At 34.7% G+C, this 25,656-nt stretch overlaps 3 protein-coding genes across 4 annotated transcripts in view; 1 reads left to right on the forward strand and 2 right to left on the reverse strand.

Annotated features, from left to right (window-relative positions):
- Positions 1 to 25,656, forward strand: part of LOC126779547 (serrate RNA effector molecule homolog) — a 155,172-nt gene that overhangs the window by 35,218 nt on the left and 94,298 nt on the right. The gene's annotated exons all lie outside the window — the stretch shown is intronic.
- The window catches only part of LOC126779491 (charged multivesicular body protein 7), a 112,045-nt gene that overhangs the window by 1,705 nt on the left and 84,684 nt on the right, over positions 1 to 25,656 (reverse strand). The window lies entirely within an intron of this gene.
- LOC126779480 (modular serine protease-like) lies at positions 1,772 to 24,098 on the reverse strand. Its single transcript, XM_050503488.1, has 15 exons — positions 23,944 to 24,098; positions 19,143 to 19,191; positions 18,520 to 18,630; positions 17,957 to 18,019; positions 17,217 to 17,333; positions 16,287 to 16,421; positions 15,363 to 15,543; positions 14,952 to 15,052; positions 14,444 to 14,655; positions 14,148 to 14,363; positions 7,432 to 7,590; positions 3,793 to 3,914; positions 2,891 to 3,067; positions 2,652 to 2,811; positions 1,772 to 2,007 (listed from the first exon to the last, which is right to left on the reverse strand). Exons 1-15 carry the CDS (start codon positions 23,975 to 23,977, stop codon positions 1,817 to 1,819), a joined length of 2,028 nt encoding a protein of 675 aa, XP_050359445.1. The 5' UTR covers positions 23,978 to 24,098; the 3' UTR covers positions 1,772 to 1,816.

Below are 25,656 nucleotides of genomic sequence, written 5' to 3' on the forward strand. Positions count from 1 at the left end.
AACATGCCAGGGAGCGTGTTGTGTTGAAAAATACTGTAAGTCGCCATCTAAGTTCCACGTGGAAGGTGAAAAAGAGCAGTAGACTGGTCCGTCACTAACTTATTCCTCAGCAATCAGCTAAGAGGTTAGCAATTTGTGAAAATTTACTGAAAAACCTTGCTGGTATGAGATTTTATCGGAAGATGAAACCTGTGATGAAAAGTGGGCTTACTGGCGAAATCCGAATACCCGTGAGCAATGGCTAGGTCGCCGTCAAACTGCTTTTCCGGTTGCTGCAAGGGGGCAATTTGATAAAAGCCCATGCTTTGCGTTTATTGGAATTTTGAAGGTGTTATCCATCACAAATTTGTTCTTGATGGATGCTCTATAAACTCTGAACTCTACTGCGAACAACTGGATAAATTGTACGCCAAATTATCAGAGCGTTATCCTGCTTTGACCAACCGAAAAGGAGTTTTATTCCAACAAGATAATGCTCGTCCTCACACTTACGAGCCAAAGAAAAGTTTGAGGAACTTCATGGGTTCAAACTCCTGCCTCATCTATCATATAGTCATCATATAGTCAGTCATATATCAGATTACTACTTCTTTCGATCCATACACCATTTTCTTCAAGGGAAAATATTTGATAATTTTGCATAAGTTGAAATTGCGGTCCAAGAGTTCTTTGACAGCAATCCCAAGGAATGGTATCAGCGTGGGATCGAGCAATTGGCTAGCAGATGGCTAATGACGGTTCATAACAATGGACTAAACTTCAAGTATTAATTTTATTTTATATCAAAGAAATAATAATACAAATATTTGGTTAAAAAACGGTCATTTTTTTGATACACCTATTAATAATGAGTTAAAAAAAACAGTACAATTCGATTAGTCGACACAGTCTATGTTGGGTGAGTGTGGCAATGCAGTTACACTGTTATTTGTGTGTGTATAAGTGACTGTTGAGTGCAAGTATTTGAGTGTACGTGTGTTTGTGTGAGTTTGATTGGTTAAATTGCAGCACTTATCGTTCTGATCGCTTTAAAATGAACACAAGCCTAGAAACTGTACTGTGTATTATATAAAGTGTGAATTATTTATTAGACTGTATCTTGGAAAGTTTATTTCTCGCCTGGATCCCTGCTATTGCCCGCAATGAGTAACCGTGAGAATAATGATTCTCCGATATAAGCGAAATACTACTCATCACGAGATCTAAATTATCCGCCCGATTGACTTGAAATTTGTCACAGTTGCTCCTTCCCCGACGTAGACGCTCACTAAGTACGGATTTTACGCAAAGCCTATTCAAAATACATTTATCTTCTTATCTTCGTGCGAAGCCGGGACGATTAGTGAGGTATAAATAAATATATATTAATCAAGAACTGTTTGTAGCATAATATATATTAATTTAAAATTTGTTTATGTCTGTTTATTCCGGCATTTTTAAATGCTTCAGTAACTACGTATTAGCTCGCGAATTCGCCCTTTATTATTCAATTCATTTTGCATAACTATGTTGAAGCAAATATTTAAACGCGAATTTTTTTAACCGATAATTCCAAAGGCTTTAAATTCAATTCAAATATATATATATATATAAATTTTACTGAGTAGACCGATTTAAAAACCAATACTTTTTTATTTGTCCGTCTGTTTATTTGTCCGGGATAATCCTTAAAAATAATTAATAATTTACATCGCTGCGCAATCTCGGACACAGATTCATGCAATTAATGCCCAAATTCCCTTGATAACCAAATAAAACACGATAGTTTCTTTAAAAAAAATCATTTAATGTAATAATATTTATAAAAATATAAAAACTATATGTACTCCTTGATAAAGTGTTCATGTTTGATGATCTGAGTGAAGGCGGTCAGCGTGTGCGCGTTGCAGAGGTCTTCGTTTCGCGGCGCGGTGGACACGACACCGCGCAGGTAATAGCGCTGCGTGCTCAGCTCTAACGCAGGAAACGCGAGCCCGCCGCCGCTGTCGCCTTGACACAGTGTGGTCCCTGCGGATAGACAGTATCATTAGGCCAATCCAAAGCAAAGACACAGGATTTGAACCCAAATAAGTCTGCAGCCTGAGTTATTGTTCTCATTTCATTATATTAGTTTCGGAGTCAGAGATCCACCAATAGTGCTGCTAATGTAAATAAAAACCCTAGAGTTAGATAATACTGCAAACAAATTGTGTACATATATCATTTGGGTGTGTAAATAAATTATTATTATTTCCCGGGAAAAAACCAGAGGATCCGGTTGGCGTGGTTGATATATACTTGCCTTTCACGCCGAACGTTGTAGGTTCGATTCCTACACAGGACAGACATTTGTGTGCATGAAACATGTCTGATTGTCCTGAGTCTGGGTGTAATAATCTATATAAGTATATATTTACAAAAGAAAAGTAGTATATGTATATTACATATACATCAGTTGTCTGGTTTCCGTAGTACAAGCTCTGCTTAATTTGGGATGAGATAGCCGTTGTGAATAAGTCCCACCATAAAAAAAAAACAAACAAAAAAACCCCCTTTTACAATCTATTTAATATCAAACCGTATCAAACTTCGCCATTGGCTAATAGACAGCTACCATAACTAATCATTATTTTTCATTCAGACGAAGAGAATTGAAACATTAAAACACATACCGTTCGTATATCCAGCGCATATCTTGTCACTGGTGATGTACTCCCTGAAATTTGGTGGCGAGATCGCGAAGCATTCCTCTATTTTGACGTATGGCAAGTCAACCACCTTCAGCACCTGGGAGGCTGGTCCGTTCTCGGCAACGAGACCCCAGCCGGCAACCTGGACACATCAACAAGAATCAGATTCACTTAACGCACGCAAATATCAGTTCAAGTTTTTCTTGTATTTCAAACCATACCTTGCCCAATCTCCTATCGGTTAACTGCTGTCTGTCGAAATTCACATCAAAATCAACACAGACAGGCCGGATGTAGATTTCAAAAGTGAATGGGGTTGCTACGATAACTAGAGCGATGTCGTCTTGAAAGTTCGCTGCGGAACCTTGGAAACGAGAGGGCACTTTTATTCTAGCGACCTGGAAAAAATAGGGATTAATTAGACCCTGAGCACTTGAAGTCATAAAAACTAACAACTAGATTAACTCAATGGCCTGGTTTTTTAAAGAAAATAGGTAGACGAGCATATGGGCTACCTAGTGGTAAGTGATCACCAACGCCCATTGACATTAGCATTGAAAGAAGTGTTAACCATCGGTTAAATCGCCAATGCGCCACGAACCTTGGGCGATGATGTTATTCCCTTGTAATACACTGGCTCACTCGTTCTTTAAGCCGGAACACAACAATACCAAGTACTGCTGTTTTGGGGGTAGTATATGATGAGTGGGTGGTACTTACCCAGACGAGCTTGCACAAAGCCCTACACCAGTAATACCTGGTGCTAAGAAGACTTATATCAATAATACTTATGGCAATTTAAAAAGAGACTATGAACAATATTTTGGCTTTATGTGTAATATAGTTTTATTTTTATGTTATAGCTAGGCAGATGGGCAAATAGACCACATGATGTTAAGTGATCACCACCGCCTATAGACATAAAGCCCTACCACCTAAGTATAATATATTTAGTATTGTTAAGCTTATGCTGTTTAGCACAAATCAGTTTATTATTTTTTAAATGATTTGCAAATAGTACAATTTGTTTTATATTATAACGATGTACTTTGGTACCTTTTTAGCACCAGGCTAAGGAATCGTTCAGGGCTGAGCAGTTATTTATTTATATAATAAAACTCACGTCGGACTTCTGTGCGTCTGAATCCTGGGGGTCATTGAAGGGCCGGTAGATCTTGCCCACGGCTACCGCGTATTTTGTAGCCGGCAGCAGCTTGTTCGTGTCACTCCAAAAGCAATGGGCCGCTTTAATATGTAATAAAATGAATTAAAAACTCCATACAATTAGTTTTATACAAGAAGAATGTTTAAGCAATAAAATACTTGACTCAATAAATCACTTGATGTACGGAAAGTTAGCGGTCCCGATGGAATACCAGCCATAGTGCTGAAGAAGTGCGCAACGGAGCTGTCTCCTGTGTTAACGCACCTGTTCCAACTTTCTCTCTCTTCGGGAAGTGTGCCGGAGGCTTGGAGAAGAGCTAATGTGCAAGCTGTTCCCAAAAGAGGGGATCGGTCTGACCCGGCAAATTATCGGCCAATAGCTATCACCTCAGTACTTTGTAAGGTGATGGAACGGTTTTTAAACAACCAACTGATCCATTACCTGGAAGATCACTGTCTAATTAATGATCGTCAGTACGGGTTTCGACCAAAACGGTCCACAGGTGATCTTCTAGCGTACGTAACACACCTCTGGGGTGAAGCTATCGACAAGCATGGAGAATCGTTGGCTGTCAGCCTCGATATCTCCAAGGCTTTCGACAGGGTCTGGCACAGAGGTCTTCTCTCCAAGCTACCGGCATATGGTCTGCCTGCTCAGCTATGCACCTGGATTGCCAGCTTCCTACACAAGCGTAGCCTTCGTGTTTTAGTAGATGGTTGCGCTTCACAATTCTATGTAGTGAATGCTGGGGTCCCCCAGGGATCTGTGCTATCTCCCACACTCTTTCTTCTGCATATCAATGATATGCTCTCCCTTGGGAACATACATTGCTATGCAGATGATAGTATAGTGCATGGTGGTTACCACGGACGCGTAGTGGCTGGGCGGGCGGAAACTGAGGAGAGGCGGGAGAATCTTGTCATTGAACTCGATAGGACGTTAGAGCTCATCGCCAAATGGGGCTCTGATAATCTTGTTGAGTTTAATGCCAAGAAAACACAGGTATGCGCTCTCACGGCGAAAAAGTCAACATTTTCCCCTCTTCCCTCCCTCTGTGGTACTCCGCTGGTGATGCAAAGCAAAATTGCCATGCTGGGGATTGACGTTCGCTGCGACCTTAGTCCAAGGGATTACATCGAGGCTGTTATAAAAACAGCTTCACGGAAACTCGGAGTTCTGAACAAGGTGCGGCGCTTTTTCACGCCACAACAACTGTGCCTGCTGTACAAAACACAGGTACGGTCTTGCGTGGAATATTGCTCGCACCTTTGGGATGGCTCCGCTAAGTACCTACTTGAGGCCTTGGACCGGTTGCAGCGACGTGCCGTACGCGTTATTGGCGACGTAAAGGTCACAAACACCCTTGAACCTTTACAATTGCGTCGTGAGATAGCAGCACTGAGCGCTTTCTATCGACTGTATCACGGCGAGTGATATGTGATTCCTCAGAGAGGAATTATTTTCTCTAATTCCTGCTTCCCCCTTCCTTCTTAAGTCCACGCGAGCTGGTTCTCGATGTCACCGCGTAACTGTGACATCAATTCCATCGCGAACAAAGAAATTTGGCAACTCCTTTCTTTGTCGCACTTCCAAAAAATGGAATTCCTTACCAGCTCACGTGTTCCCCTCCTCTTACAACCCGGGTTCCTTCAAACGAGGCGTGAAGAGGCATCTTGCGGGCCGGCAAGGCGAAGGCGGCTAGTGCAGAACGTTTTTCCCGTCTGTACTGGCCGTCGTCGCGTTTGGACTCTACTACCACTTACCATCAGGTGGAGTAGAGTCATTTGCCCTCCCGGCGAATATAAAAAAAAAAAAAAATATAAGGTAGTAGCCATAATAATTGGTACCTATCACTTTTAGATAAGTAATGTCCTCCAGGCCGATTGCGCAGGAGATATTATAGTGCTCAAGTTTATAAACTCTCTGTTCCCTCACTCTCATAATCCAATGGGTCGGCAATTCAACACGATCGGAAAGCTACGGACTAACGGTTTTACGTGCTTTCCAAGGCACGGGAGTGTACACACTTCCAACTTTCAGATTCCGCGATGCTAGACCGATGCTAGATGCGAGACTCGGAGTCTGCGGCCTTACATCACCTCCTAAATAAAGTAATCCTATAAATATCACATTGCTGATCTCCGAGGAGATAGTTTGGAGCGTGTCCAGCCATGTGGTTCCAATATTGGTGGTGATACACATGTGGGATTTTATATGACACATGCTTTACATCACTTACACGAGATGATTTAAAGTCAAAGTCAAAATACACTTGATTCAAATAAGCTCTAACAAACACTTTTGAATCATTTTACAATTTTAATATAAACCACCGGTTCGGAATGTAGATTATACCGAGATTCGGCAAAAATCTCAATCGTACTCTTGTTAATAATCAAACAGTCACAGTAAAATCCTGTAAATGTCTCACTGCTAGGCTAAGGCCTCCTCTTCTTTTATTTGAGGAGAAGGTTTTGGAGCTTATTCGATCACGCTGCTTAAATGCGGCTTGGTGGAATACACATGTGACAGAATGTCAGTAAAATTAGACACATGCAGGTTTCCTCACGATGTTTTCCTTCACCGTCAAGCACGAGATGAATTATAACACAAATTAACACATGAAAATTCAGTGGTGCTTGCCCGGGTTTGAACCCACGATCATCGGTTAAGATTCACGCGTTCTAACCACTGGGCCATCTCGACATCAATAATCAAACAATTACATGTAATAATTATATATATATACACACACACATACATACACTTATTACATGTATATCGATTGTTAAATACGAATTATGCACATATAAATACATTGCTCATTGCAGTCGACAGGTGCGATTCACGTCTTCTAACCTCCTTTTTACCCCGCGCTATACAGACAGGCCTAATATTCTATCCTGAACTACCAATGCTTAGCTAATTCAGTGTTCCAATTTAATAGACGGATGAGTCAAGGAAATTTCGTTATTTAACTGGTAGAAAAGAGGAACCATTTCGTTTCTTGCCATTACTTCTAAGTAGAATGTATATTATAAGGTATATATTATTAAAGTATATAGTATATAAGGCAATCGTCCCGGCTTGTAACAAAAATGTATTTTGGATAGAATTTGCGTAAAATCCGTTCGCAGAGAGCGTCTACGTCGGGGAAGGAGTAACTGTACGTAAGTTTGTTTTAATAGGTTCCTGCATAATTTGAAAACACAATTGGAACGGGTAGGTGGTGCTGCTGTTGGTAAGTCACCAAATGAAAAAATGTCTGTATGGCAGGACAACGTCGCCCGGACCCGCTAGAATAAATATATATATACTAAGATTATTAAAGTATTTATTTACAGGCTTTATAAAATTATGATTCAAGAGTATTTGTAAGAGCCTACATGAGTAATATATACTTTGATTTTGATAAAGGCACAAGGGACATAACCTCTTATATTCCAAGATTGGCAACAGTGTTACGAATGTGTTTCTCTTATGTTGTCGACCTCCACCGCTTTCTGTAGGATTTACCCGATTTATTGATTTCCTTATTGCCGGCTTAGAAAGTTCTAGAATAAAACCCTATTAAGAAATTTTGTATTTACGACTTACCAGATATAATTGTTGTGCTTATGAGGGAGCCCCCACAAATCTGCATGTATGGAGTAAAATCCTTCGAGTAGATACCCGCATGCCAGGGTAGTTCTCCCCTCTTTGCTACCTGACCCCCTAAGACGAGCTGTGCACCCCCTGGGGTGATAGTACCGCATTCTGAAAATTTTTATTTCGTTTTATAAAACTTTTTCATCTACAACATTAAGTTCTTAGTGTAAAGGTTATACTTATTTCTATAACGTTCTTGAGTTTATTATACTACTAACTGCTCTAGACTGCAAAGAAAAAGACCGGTTCAAATCTTCAATATCATCAAAAGTATTTCAAAAGAAATATATATATTATAAGCAGAATAAGTCAAACTTTCCGAACGTCATACGTCAAGCTGTCAGATTGGTTTTAAAAAGTAAATACACTTTTGGATTTAAGTCAATAGTTCTTATATTTTTCCAATAAAATTTATTTTGTAATGTTTATAATATATATATAAATTATTATATAGTTATTTATCTTTGTTAACAGTCGTAACTTGAAATTCATAATATATTTTGATATAAAATCGTTTCAAATAAATAGACATTACATTTTAATAAAACTAAACTGTTTATTTTAAAAATATATTTCGCTATCTTATTAATTTTGTGTCTGGTAACATTCGTTTAATTCGGTAATGATAATTAGCGCCAATCCTGTCAGAAAATTAACAAAGGATCATTTTTCAATCTTAATTGAATAATGTTTGCCCGACTTCGTACTCTTCGTACTCTAATACGTATATCCGTAAAAAGTCACCACTCCCATTAAATTTCCAATCCATTAATAGTTGATGTTTAAACTATAAAATAGAACTATGTTACAAATTTCATATTTCTAGACTCAGTAGTCGGCTGTAGATTATAGACAGGACAAACGTTTTTATAAGGATTACTATTATTTAAGATCTCAATAAATGGTATCATCTTGTATTATTGTTATTATTTCTCTCTGGTCTTTGTTTATACACTAAAGATATAACGTTAAGTTATTATTAAAAGTTGGAGGTTTTACAACTCTATATATATATTTTAAACTTGACACGACCGCACACTACCGCAGCTGAACAACGTCTGAGATACGTCACAGGTAGTGTGCGACACAGATAACGCTCTACGAAGCCAAAATTAGCCGTAGTACAATATTTATTGATGACTATTGAGGACTATTATGTAACAAACCTATCTAAAATACCTGCAATTAGGGGAATGATAAATATTTCATATTAATAGTATATATTTAATTTATGTTATTTTGTTTTCCCATATTTCATTGTTTTTTTTTATAATTTATAAATAAGTATAACGTAATATTTTTCTGTTAAGTGGTAACTGTATTTTTAAGTTGGCAACATGGTATTTTTAAAAAGGGCGGCAAAGAGAGTTGTTAATGGAGAGGGTGATAATAAATGGCTGCCGAGCTGGATATTTGGTTTCTTTATTTATAAATAGTATTGACTACGAGCCGACCGCATCTACCTTAATAATAAATATTATTCACGTATGTTGTAACTGAGTTAACTGATATAGAACTCACACGCACCCTGAATCGAACTGTCAATTTTATCAAAGATATTAGGATGAGATCATAGACAATTGTTTAGTACTTTTTTATAGTTTTGACATATTTGTAACACACCTATATTCAATGTCAATTTGTTCTTTGGTCTTTACTGTCATTGCTGGTCTAGTATCAGTAAATAAATATAATTTATATAAACGTGTTGCGATTCAAGTGTTTTGTAAATATACGATGAATTAAGATAAAGATAAAAAAAATTAAAAAAAAAAAAACTTTAAATAATATCAGTTTTATTTGCATAAATATAAAAAATATAATATCATAAACACAATGTCTGTCTTTGTCTTTTGAAAGTCAAAACAATGATGAGTGAAAGAGTGGAATCAGTGTTCAATAAAACAACCTCTAAAAATCGTTTATAAGGAAGGCTTTTATTTAAACGTTTTCAAAGACCTTGAAATTTTATAGTCCAGGCGAAATTCGTTTTTTTTTAATTGTCAGTCATGCCATAGTAGATATTACTAATTTTTTTTCGTCCTTATGTGATATGGAAGGGTGAACTTGGCAGGCGTTAGGTACCCGATTCTTTACGATCGATTAAGTAGTTATTACGTTAAAGCGTAACAAACATACAGATAACAAATACTCGTTTTAAATTATTAGTTAGGATTACTTCAAGGAATAGGTAATATTAATAAGATGGAAGTTAATTATTAAATAAAACTACTGATCAAAACAAAATTATTTATTAATAAATAGGTCCATCCTATTAATATTACATAACTTATATTATATATTACATAGTGTCGATAAAATATATAAAATAATAATATTATTATAATTATTATACATCAAAAATATTGCAAATTTATTTGCAAATAGGATTTCTGCAAAGTTAAATTATTGAATTATATTGTATTGCAAAATATTTATTAATAAGCTAATAAAATATTAGCTTTCTTTTCAAATATAACGACTTTACTTATAACCGTTGCTTTGAGTTTGCTGCGAGTGATTAGTTAAACAATGCGAATTTGCGAAATTGCGAAAATTCTTCTTTCGAATGTCAAATCAATAATGTCAGATAGAGAGATTCAGTTAAACTGCAGCCGTTTATAAGTAAGGCCGTAAATATAACAATTAATTATTAAATAATCATTTCGTTACTAACGTAATTAGTGGATATGTGGGTAGTACTGTACATGATATTTTATATATTAAATGTATCCATTATATATATATATATATATCATAGTATTGATTGTATATACATATATACTATACTTCATATTATTTTCTATACATATAATATCACACAAATTTTACTCTGACTACTTACACCAAAGTGATTTTTAAAACTGTTTTCAGCATAGCTAAATTTACGCTTTTTTATAGTAAAAGATGTCAAATATTATTTAAACAGCGATATAACACGAGACGTCGTGTATTCATACCAATCTAATTCGCACAAATAATGTTTTAATCCGACACAAGGTGTGAATGTCTTAATTCTTTACAATTAATTAATTATAACAAACTAATAAGAAATTAATTAATTATAACAAACAATGATTTGACGGTTGTTGTAGAACGGGATTTTATTGCAAAAATGTTCAGTGTTGGAGCGGAATCGCCGGTGTACTGATACTTATAGCCTATCCAACCACAACAGGAATAAACTCAAATAAACAACTTTGACGATACGAATTAATCAAGAACTGTTTGTAGTACGTAATACAGCAGAATAATTAGAAAATCGCATTCAATTTGTAAATCTAAGGTTTGTTTTCCTTCCGATTATTCCTATTCCGATTGGAATAGGGTATAGATGTTATATTTCTACTCGAGCGACCACCTTGATAAAAACAGTGATCGTGAGGCTTTTTAAAAATCCTCGGGTTTGGTCCTTCGTGATACATATTTGTCTAATTATTTAATATTATGAAGGAACGTATATGCTTGTAAATATTTTAAGTGAATATTATCTTATATTATATTTAAAAATATTTATGTTAATATTAAATAACTATTTGTGAAAAGTAACCTGTAAATGACTAAAAACTCGAATAAAATCTTGTTTGTTTTGTTTTTGAGGTGAACTGTCATTTCTCGCTTTCGCTCTCTAGCGATAAGGAGTAAGCGAATAATGTCGTTTAAGCAATAATAATGTGAAAAATGGTATGAAAAATGTGAATGAGTAGTAAAAATAATAGTAGAATGATAGTAGGAGACTAGGATTTATGGCGAAATGCTTGAAACATTGAGACGGTGGCATAAATGAGAATAGCTTAGAATTATGGCAAGAATGTTAGCAGGTTAGATTTGATTGTACTTGGAGGAGTATAGTATATCGAATTGTTGTTTTCTGATTTGAAAGGTAAGTGAGCCAGGCACAAGGAACATAGCTTAGTTCCCAAGATTATTAGCGATTTAAGGAATAGTTATTATTTTTTACAGCGTTAATGTCTATGGGCAGTGACCTTTCATTATTAGATTGCTCATTTGCCCATCCACTTACATATATTATAAAAAAGAAAAATATTGTTATCTGTCCCCTCAACAAACAAATATTTTATAATATTTTAAATGGACAATGAAAATAGATGAATTAAAAAAAAACCTTAACAGCTTCCTTGTTTAAGCAGCAGTCGCAATAGTTTAACAATAACAAGTCATGAGTCACATGTGACTCACGAAACAGGGAAATAGTACATATATATTGAACATTAAAAAACGTTACATTCGGCAATAAACGCAAATAGCAGTGAAATTCTGTGTTAGAAGACTGACTGACTGACTGACTGACTGACTGACTGACTGACTGACTGGCTGTAGAGGGTCTCTTTATTTCATCTAATAAACCATGTGTCTATTAGATAAGTATTTTGTTGAACAGGCAGTTGCACTGGTGGTAGGGCTTTGTGCAAGTTCGTCTGGGTAGGTACCACTCACTCATCAGATATTCTACAGTAAAACATCAGTACTTGGTATTGTTGTGTTCCGGTTTGAAGGGTGAGTAAGCCAGTGTAATTAGAGGCACAAGAGACATAACATCTTAGTTTCCAAGGTTGGTGGCGCATTGGCGATGTAAGCGATGGTTGACATTTCTTAAAATGTCTATGGGCGTTAGTGACCATTAACCATAAGGTGGCTTATATGCTCGACCGCCTACCTACGCAATAAAAAAAGACCCGGACTAAGAGATTCAAAGCCTACAGCCACTTTGACATTTGATACCACACATTACTTGCTGTCATTATTTTTTTCAATTTTGGTTAGACCAAAAAGATAATTCACTGTATTATATTGCTATTATTCATGTATGTTTTATTATAAATATTACATAAATAACTCGGTTATGTGTGAGATAGATAAATAAAATCCTTATATACAAAATACAATAATTTATAAACATTAATAAACGAATTGATATATATATATTGTAATATATAATAACTACTTTTAGGTGTATTAGGAACTGAAGTTACATAACTGGACTAATTATATAAACGCATACTCTTGTATATTACACGAGCCTTTATTATATAATTCATATTTCATCTTTATAATAAAAAAGAGAAAGAAAAGGTACGGACGCAAAGGCATAGGCCCTTTTCAGGAAAAATAGAAATAGATGAAATTGTAGTGGAAGTCTGTGACTTGAAATATATTACTTTTTGTGAGCTAATATTACTATTTGCAAGTTACCAAACAATATTACGAACACAATATTAATTGTTACTTTTGTCCGTGTAAGTCTGTCTGCTTTTCCTAATGTTTAAAGTGATTAAAAAGTAACAAGTTGTAATAACTTAATGTTTTTTGATATTAGTATAGAATCTCACGTATATACTTATTAACATGACATACATGTTGAAAAAAGCATTGTTTTTTTTTACTTTAACATACAGTTGCATTTTTAATTATTACATGTAAAAAAATATCTTGTTATTATAATTATACTATCGTAATGTGTCTGATCGAAATCTGTCTAAGTGTTTATCAATGAGAGAGATCATGACATGACAAGTAATATACCGTGCTGAATGAGGCAAGGATGTAAACTTCCTAACACCATGAGACTAGTGTAAGTTTCTTCATTGAAAAAACAATTACTTCATAGATTCTTATGAGAGAAGCTTTACAAGCTTTACTGGATAAATAATATTTAAAACTGGATCTGTCTGATACCGGTTTTAACCGGTTTTTTCTGGTTTATTTCGTCTTATTCTTAAATAAAGTCAATATCCTAAGCCATTATATAGTAACTAATTATTATATATTTAATGAGGTATTAATCATTATGACGATTAACGAACGAAGAATATCTTTGCAATATTACGCTTTATTTATATTAATTATTCAATACAAAATATATCAAAATTGACCTATTAAGAAATTTTGCAATAAACTTATTCACTTGCAAATTAACTTGTTATTTACAAGTTACAAAATTTGCAAGTAAATAAAATGACTGTGCAAAGTGAGCCCGAGAATAATTTGCAATTGTATTATTTCACGAAGCTTCTAGATTTTTAAATATCGATTTTAATTTGTAGTTTCAAAGTATATTTTACTATTACTTTCCTTTGGCCTTGTAACTGGAACTTGTGCCATCCTCCAATCCCCTTCATCTATATCGTTTACACTTGGGAAGTGCGTGCTACTGTTTACATTCACATTTTCAGTGTTACCATCACTATCCGTTTGTATATTACTACCGGTAGGCCTGTCTTGAGTGCAATCATTATTTTGAGTGTCATATTTATTAGTGGTAGGTCTATTTTGAGTGTCGTTTTTATTACCGTTATACCAATTTTGAGTGTCAATATTATCAATGTAAGGTCTTTTTTGAGTGTCATAATTACTACTAGTAGGCCAATTTTGAGTGTCAATATTGTTAATGTAAGGTCTATTTTGAGTGTCAATACTACTATCGGTGTTTATATTTTGAGTGTAAGCGTTATTATCCGTAGATATAATTTCTATATTACCGTTCTGTGTATGAACAACTTTAACATTAATATTACTATTACTTTGTACTTTTATATTACTTTTGTTACCCGTGTTTATTTCTATATTAGGAGAATTATTATAACCGTTAGTGATGTGAATTGTAATTGAATCGTTGATATTAATAGTGATGTTCGTAATCCCACCTGGTTTGCATACAGCGATGTAGGTCCAGCTGCCATCGATGCATTTCATATTGTCTAAAATGCCTGAGTAGTAATAGTTCGGTGCTCTGCAAACTGGACGGACGACAGTTCCTGCTGGTTCTTGAATACCACATTCCCTCGTACCCTCCAGAGAGCTGGAGCCAGTGATTCGACAGCGGTATTCGACACTGGCATGCTTGTGAAGACGACAGAAACCTGGAATTTTTGATGTATTTATTTGTCATTATTTTTCAATCGTATCGAAATTATTATTACTTTTATAAAGTAATACTCACGAACACATTTAGGTATTATATCAGACCAAACACCATCAAAACAGTACAACGAATTTATATCATTCTCCACACCGAAGCCAGGGTTGCAAGTGATATTGAGGAACACGTTGGGAAACTTTTGTCCTGGAGACGGGTTGGGGTTCCCGCCCATGGTGTACGTGCCGTATTCAGGGAATGGAGGTAGCACGCAGTTACCCCCTTGGGGTATAGGTCTGGAAAAAAAATTACATAATCAATTAATTTATTCTAAAACCATATAAGAGCTATTTTAGGTACGTTTTATTGATTTGGTTTTTTATTATATATGATTGCAGTAAGACGTTGGACGGTCAGCAGTAAACAATAAAATATTTAAATGGAGTAAGTACACTTCTATGAACAATATGCATTTAATTTGATAGAAGAATTTGTGTGAAATATTATCGAATTATGAAATTATCTATTCAATTACGACAAATTGTACAGTCAGCAAAATAATGTTTTTTTTTCTCATCATCAATATACTCACATGTCTATTGGTTTTACAGTAACAGGTGGTTTCGGAGTTCCAGGAGACATTCTGTTGCATAGTTCGTCAGATTCGTCGGAACCATCCGCACATTCTTGTTTCTGTAATAGATATTATAATGAGAGCACGTCAGCTGTGCTTAATTTGTGTTTATAATTTATCTCGTACTTAGTGGTAAAGAATGATCGTCAGGAAACCTGTACGTGTCAAATAAAATTAATAGCCACACGTGTATCAACCACTGTAGCAGCGTAGTGGAATAGGCTCCAAGCATTCAAGAGTATAGATCTTCCCAGCATTGGGACATTAGGCTGTTACTTTTATTAAAAATCTAATCCTATTGAAATTAAACATTTCCAATTGAAGTATAATCTCTGTATAATACAATTGAACTCAAATAATGGACCTTACCCCGTTACAATCCGATCCCCGGTCCACGCAGGCTCCATACGCGCATTGGAAGAGATATGACGCACACGTCTTGGCTGCGCATGCGCGTACCGTCTCGTCGGAACCGTCAGCACAATCTGCTATACCGTCACAGTGTTCGAACGCTGATATTGTTTGACCGTTCGCACATTTGAATTGACCACTGAGGAGGAAAAAAGACAAAAGATTAAACGTATTTCCTAGAATATATAATACTCAAGATCAATTAGATAGAAGTCGTTTTTGCGTTTCTAGTAGTATAATACACACAGTAGCTAAAACCGGAATATACCAGTTTGGTCTAGCTATCACGTGCGCAAAACTCTCGCACACGTTGCATTAGAAGTGACATTTTTTTATTGTTCTTTTACATAATACCATAACTGTAGAGGAATGAATAATTTTTGTCTACATCACATTGAAGAAGAAAAGCTATTTCATAGTAGAGACGAGGCTTTAGAAACAATATAATAATAATAATAATAATAATAATTTATTTACACACCCAAAAGATACATGTACATAATTTGTTTGCAGTATTATCTAACTCTAGGGTTTTTATTTACATTAGCAGCACTATTGGTGGATCTCTGACTCCGAACCTAATATAAATTGTACTATAAGAACGAATGATCATTAACATAAATAATTTATCGGATGACAGCGAGAATGAGCAAGACTACAAAATGTTTGGATTTGAAGAAAATCAAGATTAACAATTACGTTTAATATGTGTAACATTACGTTTCTATAAAAAAAATTTTTTCTTTCTTTATCTGCTGACGGTACACTAATACAAACACGTATCCAAGTTGATTTGTTGAGTGAACCATTTTTATCTTGTTTTCGTTAAACTAGGTAGCCAATTTGAAACGCATTCCTAAATAAAATTTAAAAGAAACTTACCGCACTTCATCAGTTTCGTTACGGCACCGTGGCAGAAGTTCATCAGACTCATCAGCACATTCCTTTATCCCATTACACGGGGCTGTACCGTCGACGCATGCACCGTAAGTACAACGGAACCAGTTGCTTTGACATCTGTAAAGATTAATAATAATTTATTAACTTAAAGAAACGTTACGTGACGTTATCTTTCAATTTACGTGCATGATAATGCCCACTTGATCGATTTAATCTTTGGCGGCCATTTTCAAGGGAGCCATCTGCATAGTACGTATTATAGTGTGTGTTACGGCAATCCAACACGATTAGATACAGAAGCAAAAACAACTTGATTTACGTGCTATCTGAGGCACGGCAGTAAGCACTACCAACTTCTTTTTTTATATTTGCCGGGACGGCAAATGACTCTATTCCACCTGATGGTAAGTGGTAGTAAAGTCCAAACGCGACGACGGCCAGAACAGTCGGGAAGAATGTTCTGCACTGGCCGTCCCCGCCTTTCCGGCCTGCGAGATGCCTCTTCACGCCTCGTTTAAAGTAACCCGGGTTGTAAGAGGAAGAGAATACGTGAGCTGGTTAAGAATTTCATTTTTTGGAAGTGCAACAAAAAAAGGAGTTGCCAAATTTCTTTGGTCGCGATGGAATTGATGTCACAATTGGGCAGTGACATCGAGAGCCAGCACGCATAGACTTATAAAGGAAGGGAGAAGCAGGAAGGGGACCTTCCAAGCTATAAGCTGCTACTGGGATTTTCAAGACCTAACCTGGGTTTTGAACTCGCTGCAGCGCTTTAATCTGGACCCTGGTAAGTGGCAGTTACCATTTTAAACAAGAATGACATTCGATTTCAAAGGTTTCTGTTTATCATAATTTCAAAATGGCCGCCTAATGTGGTTTTTATTATCTATATATATTTAAGTATGTACTTACTTGGTCTTCCTGCAAAGTGCATGCGTTTCATCACTGCCATCGGGACAGTCGACGATACCATCGCACTTGCCGTCGAAACCTATGCACGTACCATCACGGCATTGCCACTGATTTTTCCTGTGAAATATATATTTACTTGATTACAATAAATTTAGATAGGAAAATTTTAGATGTGGTTGCAGAGATCCTTTTTGGGTGAATACCATCCTCCCATAAATAATTCAACCAACAAAGGTTGAATGTTTTTATAATATTGGTAGGTGGACGGGCGACTAAACTAACTAATGGAGAGTGGTCACCATCGCCCATATACATTGGCACCGTGAGAAATACTAACCATCACTTACATAAGCAAGTCGCCACCAACCATGGGAACTAAAATGTGATGTCCCTTGTAGAATAATATATGAGTGGGTGGTTCTTACTCAGACGGGCTCGCAAAAAGCCCTACCACCAAGTAACCAAAAGGAGACCCTATTTACTATCAAATGAGCCCAATCTACTTACCCAATATATTAAGGAAATAGGTTCAATTAAAAAGTCTCCTATATTTAAAAAAGAAAAAAATATTGATTTGTAAACACCTTAGTGCTCACGGTACAAGGTAACTGAGACTTCGAGCGTCAGATGACAAAGCGTAAGTTTTCGAGCGTCAGATTTATTTACTCATCAATTCTTGCGAGTGACCTCGGACTTACACCCTTCTTTTTTTTTTAAATATACGTACGAACTATACTCACCGACAAGATGAAGCTTGACGCTTAGATCTATTAAGAGTTATGTCTTCAATCTGAAGTGGATTCCTGAAAATAAAATAAAATAGTCTGTTTATTGATGTTCTTTATACATCTTAATACGTATATGATCATGTAATGTATATTTATTTATTAATAAAGTATTTATTGCTCCAATTTACAGATAGTATATAATAATAATAATTTATTTATTCAAGTAACAAGACAAAAAGGGAGAGGAGGCCTTAGCCCAGCAGTGGGACATTTACAGGCTGTTACTTACTTAAATACATAGAAAAAAAAATGTAGTATACCTACATACATACTTCCTATTCATATGTACATACATATACCACCTCGGGGCATTTTTCTGTTTCGTTTTGTAACTATTATCATTTGGACAAATGGATTGAAAAAATCTGACCCAATTTTATTTATCGTTAAATTAAAAGTCACGATCTGACAATGATGACATAACCACCATTGAGAATAAGCAAAGTAAGGACTATCACCTCTTTAGTGCTTACATAATACTCGAATGGGAAACTTAAAAGATAATTCCAACTTACAATATGCCATCACAAGAGAGTTCATCCGCTCCATCGAAGCAGTCCCTGTTACCGTCGCAGAGGCTGTTCAGGGGAACACATCCCCCATCCTGGCAAGTGAACTCATCTGAGCTGTTGACGAACAAATTAATTAGTTAAATTATTATATCAGTTTAAATTTGGTGTTGGGAATTCCATTCACCTTCAACATACTTGGTGATAGGGTTGCGTGCAAGAACAGTAAAATGGAGTCTATCAAAAGTTATAACAACGTAATATCTACGTACGATTAAATTAAATATACATTTGATTCTAAATAGCACATTCTAAATTACTAGGTCGTAGGGCTTTGTGCAAGCCAACTGGGTACCAACCACTCATCAGATATTCTACCGCTAAAGAGTAATACTTAGTATTGTTGCGTTCCGGTTTAAAGGAGTGAGCCAGTTTAACTACAGGCACACATAACATCTTTGTTCCTAAGTTTGGTGGCGCATCAGCGTCGTAAGGTATGGTTAATATTTCTTACATCGCCAATGTGTATGGATGTGACCAATTTACATCAGGTGGCCTATTTACCCGTTCGCCTACATATAACATAAAAATAAATGTATAAATACTTAATGAATATTAAATAAACTTACGCGCATCGATTCGTTGTCTCTGAAAGGACATGTGTGAAGGCGGGTGACACTGCAAATAATATATAATATATTTAAAAAAAAGGTTCAAAGGAAAAAGTTTGTATACTTTAGCTTTTTAATTTTTTATAATAAGTCTGGCTCTCACTAACTCACCGAAGAAAACGGTCGTGAATTGTCAAAAAGTGGTATGCGACATTGACCGCAATAATTATAACATTTCAATGATACACGCGTCGAAATAGTATATCGCTATAAGTCGATTGTCAACACTTCACGGGTGAGTAAAGAAGTTATCACAGAAACGCATTACTGATGATAAGCCAAATTATCACCGCAGAAAATGGCGCTGTAAGCATATTAATTATTCCTTTCATCGCCAATTCACCACCAATGTTGGCAAAGGTGTCTTTACCTATAGTGCAGGGTGTGCGGTGCACATGGGCGCAGCGATGTTAGGGGCGCCAGCGGCCAGCCTCGATAATTTCAATGAACTTGCGCCCGTGTTATGATGCTGGGTTATAACTCGACCCCGCGTAAAAAGAGTTATCAAAAATGTTTAATTATGTTGTCACCCGTGTAATGGCCTAGCATCAAGCTTCCCGAATCTGTCAAATGTATCTCAACTGATATTGAACTCTGTTTTATATGAGGTCGAAATTAGAATGAAGAAATTTGACAGATGTGAGAAACTTTAGTGTTACCCGACAGCATTTAAAATTTCACTATTTACACCCGGATCTTCGTTCACTGTTGTAAATATAAGGTGTTTCATAAACACCCTATCAAGCCAAGAATTGATTTCATACAAAATTACCGATCAGCTGACCGAGTTTCCATTTTTTAACATTGAATTATAAAGACTATTATTGAATTTATAAAGACATGTTAACATTTGTACCTACTCCATTTTGACCGCGCGCTTACTTGAGGGCGCTAGGGTAATGATTGCGCACCGGCGCTATATGGGCTAGAGACGCCTCTGAATGATATGAACTAAAAAGCTATATACCCTGTGCCTGTAATTACACTGTCTCAATAAGTCACCACCCAAATCGAAATACAATAGTGCTGTTTAGCGATAGAATAAATGTTGAATCGGGTGGTACCTACCCAGACGGGCCTGTACAAAGCCATACCGCCCAAAAAATTACAATAAAAGAAACAAAAGCGGCTGCAAGTTTTGTTCTTTAATTTTACTTTGCTTGTAAACAGCTCAGACGCGTAATGTATTATTCCAGAGAAATAACATGATTATGTGTGCACAAAGGCCAATAACAGTTAAAGAGATAAATTGTTAATAATAAACATTAAGTAATATTAAATTATTAAAAAAAAAGGTTTTATTAGACTATAAATAAAATAAATATCCTGGTACAATACCCTGGGACATTTTTCACACACGGCCATCTGATCCCAAATTAAGCTTGTACAGAGCTTGTACTATGGAAACCAGACAACTGATATTCTTATTACTATATTTATAATATTTCGCGTACACTCTCAATTGTATATTCTAAGTATGATGATAAATTTGAGGTAAATTGAAAACAATATAATATTGGAAATACCTTGCTTTAAAATAACTTTAATGTGATGTGATGTCATGTGGAATTCTTACATCAATCTGTAATTGTATCGCGTTTTGCTGGTGGTAGCTACCGTATATTTTGCTTCGTACACCTGACAAAGTGTATGCAAGGTCCATCATGGTCGATTGTGTAGTTTATACTTGAAAGCGTAACAAACAAATTAACTCACTTTAGCATTTGTAAATTATTTATTATCGAGCTTTCAACAAAAGTTATAATAATACAACAACCAATATATAATTTAGGCTAAACAAGATTAATTGTACTTTTAATTATATGTAATTACAGCATGCTTTTTATAAGTTTTATATTAACTGAGTGACCAATATAACATTAATTACATTTTCTAATCATTTATAAATAACATATTATGACAATAATAAATAATGTATGATAATTAAGTTGAATTAAATTTGAAATTTATTGTATTTAGCATTGAGAACAATTTCAATTGAAATTAATTAAAGCCGAGATGGCCTAGTGGTTAGAACGCGTGAATCTTAACCGATGCTCGTTGTTTCAAAATCGGGCAAGCACCACTGAATTTTCATGTGGTTAATTTGTTTTTTGTACTGTACAGTACTGTACTGTAATTAAATGTCAATTTGAACAATATTAAAATATAATCTAAGAGAAAAAAAGTAATATTATAGTCAAGAATGTCAATCATAATAGAAAAATCCGCAACAATTTAACAACAAAACAACAGTTTAAAAGATAATATTATAATATTAGTAATTTATTTAAGAATTGCTATAAAGATAAACTCTATTTGCGCTTATTATATAAGATAAGAACACGAACGTGTAAATCAATTCATTTATACACAAAATAAAATTAAAAAATCAAATACTTTATTGAAACTAAAAATAAACATTGAACTAATTTAGACAATGTTCGTTGATTTACGTGTGTCTATGTGGTATGGACCTTTTGATCACCACCGTCCACAGACATATAATCATTGCTTACGCCGTTAACACACCGCCAACATTGGGAGCTAAGATGTTATGTTATACCCCTTCTGCCTGTAATTACACTAGCTCACTCACCCTTCAAAGTGAAGCAAAATATATTTATTATACATATTTCACAGAGAAGAACCGGCAAGGAACTCGGTAGTTACTCTTTTTAATTTAAGAGTAACCAATGAGTCTAATTGTGCGTCTAACAAAACGCCACGCGTATTTTAAATTTTGTAAATATCTCGTAACATTTCTAAAACTAATGATTCGAATAGTAAATGTATTCTACTTAAAAAGAATAAAATGGCTTCATTCGCGTTACATTGATCATATCTTGGCAGTCAGACCATTTTTTTTACGCATTCGTATTTTTCTTACTCAATTCTTCTTCATGACATTTTGCATTCACGTTGTCAAGGTAAGGTATCAGAGTAAAATATAGGATATGAAACGAGTACCCAACGCCCCCTTTACATGAAGGAAAAATAACATGTATCCAATAAACTAACGATTTTTAAACTGTTTTGATTAACTAAACGTTTTCCTCGTTATTAAAAAATATCGTGTTTTAATAATATCTGACATCTTAATTGATAACAAATTATTTTTTACATTTTAAATTAATTTAACGCCATTATTAAATCGATTCATTAATACGAACGTCATTTGTTATGTTTATATTTTATCTGATATAGTAACAACCTGTGAATGTCCCACTGCTGGGCTAAGGCCTCCTTTCCTTGGGAGTGAAGATGTTATATCCCTTGTGCATATACACTGGCTCACTTACCCTTCAAAGCAACAATACTGAGTATTGCTGTTTAGGATCTAGAGCAGTGTTTCCCAACGTGGGGCCTACGCCCCACAGGGGGGCAATTTGATAGTTAAGGGGTGCATTTTAAAAATGGACTCGACACGACTTTCATCTCTTCGCTTTGGGTTATTTAAATGCAATGCTAGATATCGGAGACAAATTTAACAAAAAAGGCAAATTTTTAAAAAATGCTGTAAATAATTATTAGGTATATTTCGTTTTACCGTTATCAAAATACTAATGGTGGTAGGGCTTTGTGCAAGCTCGTCTAGGTAGGTACCACCCACTCATCAGATATTCTACCGCAAAATAGCAATACTTGATATTGTTGTGTTCCGGTTTGAAGGGTGAGTGAGCCAGTGTAATTACAGGCACAAGGGACATAAAATCTTAGTTCCCAAGGTTGGTGGCGCATTGGCTATAAGCGATGGTCGACATTTCTTACAATGCCAATGTCTAAGGGCGTTTGGTGACCACTTACCATCAGGTGGTCCATATGCTCGTCCACCTTCCTATTATATATAAAAAAAAAAAACACTTCCAACTTCCATACTCCGGGTTGATTTTGTATAATAAAAAATATTATACAAAATCACAACAATATATTTTAAATAACTTGTATCTTTATAGTTGAAAGCAGTAAACTAAAAAAAAACAAAAAAACAAGAACCCAAGACATTATCAAATTTTATACCATAATGGAAATTATCGTACGATAGTAGTGTACCATCGTACATCGTACGTAGTCATGAAATTATTGTATTTGTACGATAATCCAGCGCAGTCACCGCCGTGGTCGACATTTGTCAGAACATCCTCATATAAACAAATCACAAACGTGCCCACGGAGGTAAAGTACCGTAACACGAACATACGTACATATATCAACTACTTCAAAACTTAAATAGGAGGTATATCGATAAAAGTAATTACTAACATACTAAACTGTTTAACCCCATACATTAAAAAGAGATAGTAAAATATAATTGACTCCTGTTATTAAATTTATCATAATTATTTAGCAAATCACAGTCCATTTCTGGATATAGGGCTCTACAAATATATTTAAAAGCAAAAAACTCCAAATTAAAATTATTAATGTTAAAAGTACACGCCATGAGACGGGTTTACAAACTTTATTAAATCAATTCGCGCCCGCGACTTCAGCTACGTGTGATGTTCAAATTTTAATGATTGTTTACTATAGGATAGGTACATGAAATTTTATCATATATAAAATTGATTAAGCTAAAAGTATACAAACAAAACAGAAATTATTTAAAACTATGAAATATTAATAATATAATTGGACCGCTTTGATGAAGTAGCCATTAAAATTAATGTTTTTGGTCATTCGATAAAACAGACTACGATAAAAAACAATTCGACGTGTCGTTATTCGTATGTAATAAGCGATTATAAAAAACACATACCAGTAAAAACTATAAATGATATACACAACAACATTGTCGTCAATTAAAACACAACACAACAATCAATTCAACACAACAATCATTGTTTTTGACTAGATTTATTTTCACGTATTTATCGTGTAATAATTTTGTTTGTAATGACTTGGTTGAGGAAAATCCATTGATATACATAGTGTTGCTAGCGTCGGAGACAGGATTTTCCCGTTTACGTCGGACAATGACCGTAGTGTTGTATTACATTGCATAGATTATACAGTACTAATTGTTTTTTTTATTTGTTCCTTTGTGCAATAAAAATAGAAAAAAAATTTTTTTTATTAAAATATAATATTCTATGAGTGATAATTTGTTTTATGTTAGTTGAAAATAATATAATAATGCAAAGCAATGCAATAATAAATTAATAGTAAAATTTTACGTCATCTTTTTTTATGTAAGACTAGTGACTACCACCGCCGCTGACACCATGGACTCCTGCAACACCTGTTGCTTGTATGAAAATTTGTATTTCGACACAAAAATAGCGATAATCAGTTTCAAAAAATGCAATTACTACTACTACTCAGAGCTTTTCATGAAATATGTATAAGTAAGATCGAAAATACTCATATAAAATAAGTTAAAATAACAGTGTAATGTTTTTTCAATATCTTTATTGGGATTTCTCTGAATAAAATTATGTTTATAAAACAATTTCTCGACTTTATTTAGAAAAATGAAACTGATTTGAAATATATTACTCATTCCCCGAGATGGGTGATATTTCTTACAGCGGCAATATCTGTCGGCGTTGGTGACCATTTACCATCAAATGGTACATATGCCAGTCTGTCTACCTATTCAAAACAAAATTGGAGACGAAAATAGAAATATTAATAAATCCTCAAGAATTAATTTCAAGTATATTGTTTAAAACTCATATCAATATCAATGAACATCGTTTATAAAAGAAAATTTAATAAAAGTACTTCACATATTACTTGGACGTATACACATAATTAATTTAAAATTTACCACAAATTATTGTAAATTTTTGAAAACTGGCAACATTTTCACAATGACCTCCAAACAGGTTAAGTTGATGTTACAATAACAAGCTGTCGATAGTTTATTAAAAAGACTATTTAAGTTACATCAAGGATCTGATATTTTTGTTATATAATGTAACTAACATCATCGTTTTACTAATATTATTAATTGTAATCATGCGTCATTACTTATTTTTTATGTCAACTTTTTATTCTTTATAAGAACACAAAATTAACTTTTTTTTCACAACAATAAATTCAAAATAATATACTTCAAATAGACTTTTACAAGTACTTACGTATCGTCAAGCACTTCCGGTTCGGAAGGTCGATCGTATCTAGAAGAAATGGCAAGAAACATAAGTTTTTTTCTAATACAAATACAAATTCGTATAAGTGTATGCACTTAGTTCCTGCATGAGATCCAGAAATCATTTAATCCACGCTTTTTTGTCAGACATTCAGTAAAAGATTAATAGGCTTTACTAATATGTTATTTTTTTATATTTAATTGAGTTGAGTGGCCACTCAAGTATAATTTTAATATAACACTGAGTAAACCAGTGGTAAGAACGCATGCATCTTAACCGATGATCGTAAGTTCAAACCCGGGCAAGCACTACTGAATTTTCATGTGCTTAATTTGTGATTATAATTCATCTCGTGCTTGACGGTGAAGGAAAAC

Source organism: Nymphalis io, chromosome 29 (assembly GCF_905147045.1).
Source record: "Nymphalis io chromosome 29, ilAglIoxx1.1, whole genome shotgun sequence".
Classification (NCBI taxonomy): domain Eukaryota; kingdom Metazoa; phylum Arthropoda; class Insecta; order Lepidoptera; family Nymphalidae; genus Nymphalis; species Nymphalis io.

Excerpts from the sequence above, each read along its gene's own strand:
- LOC126779480 (XM_050503488.1), bottom strand. The coding sequence starts at position 23,977 with ATGTTGTTGTGTATATCATTTATAGTTTTTACTG. Across the intron at positions 14,656-14,951 it reads ACTGTAAAACCAATAGACAT|ACCTATACCCCAAGGGGGTA; the intron begins GTGAGTATATTG and ends TTTTTTTTCCAG. Across the intron at positions 3,068-3,792 it reads CAGACGCACAGAAGTCCGAC|GTCGCTAGAATAAAAGTGCC; the intron begins GTGAGTTTTATT and ends TATTTTTTCCAG.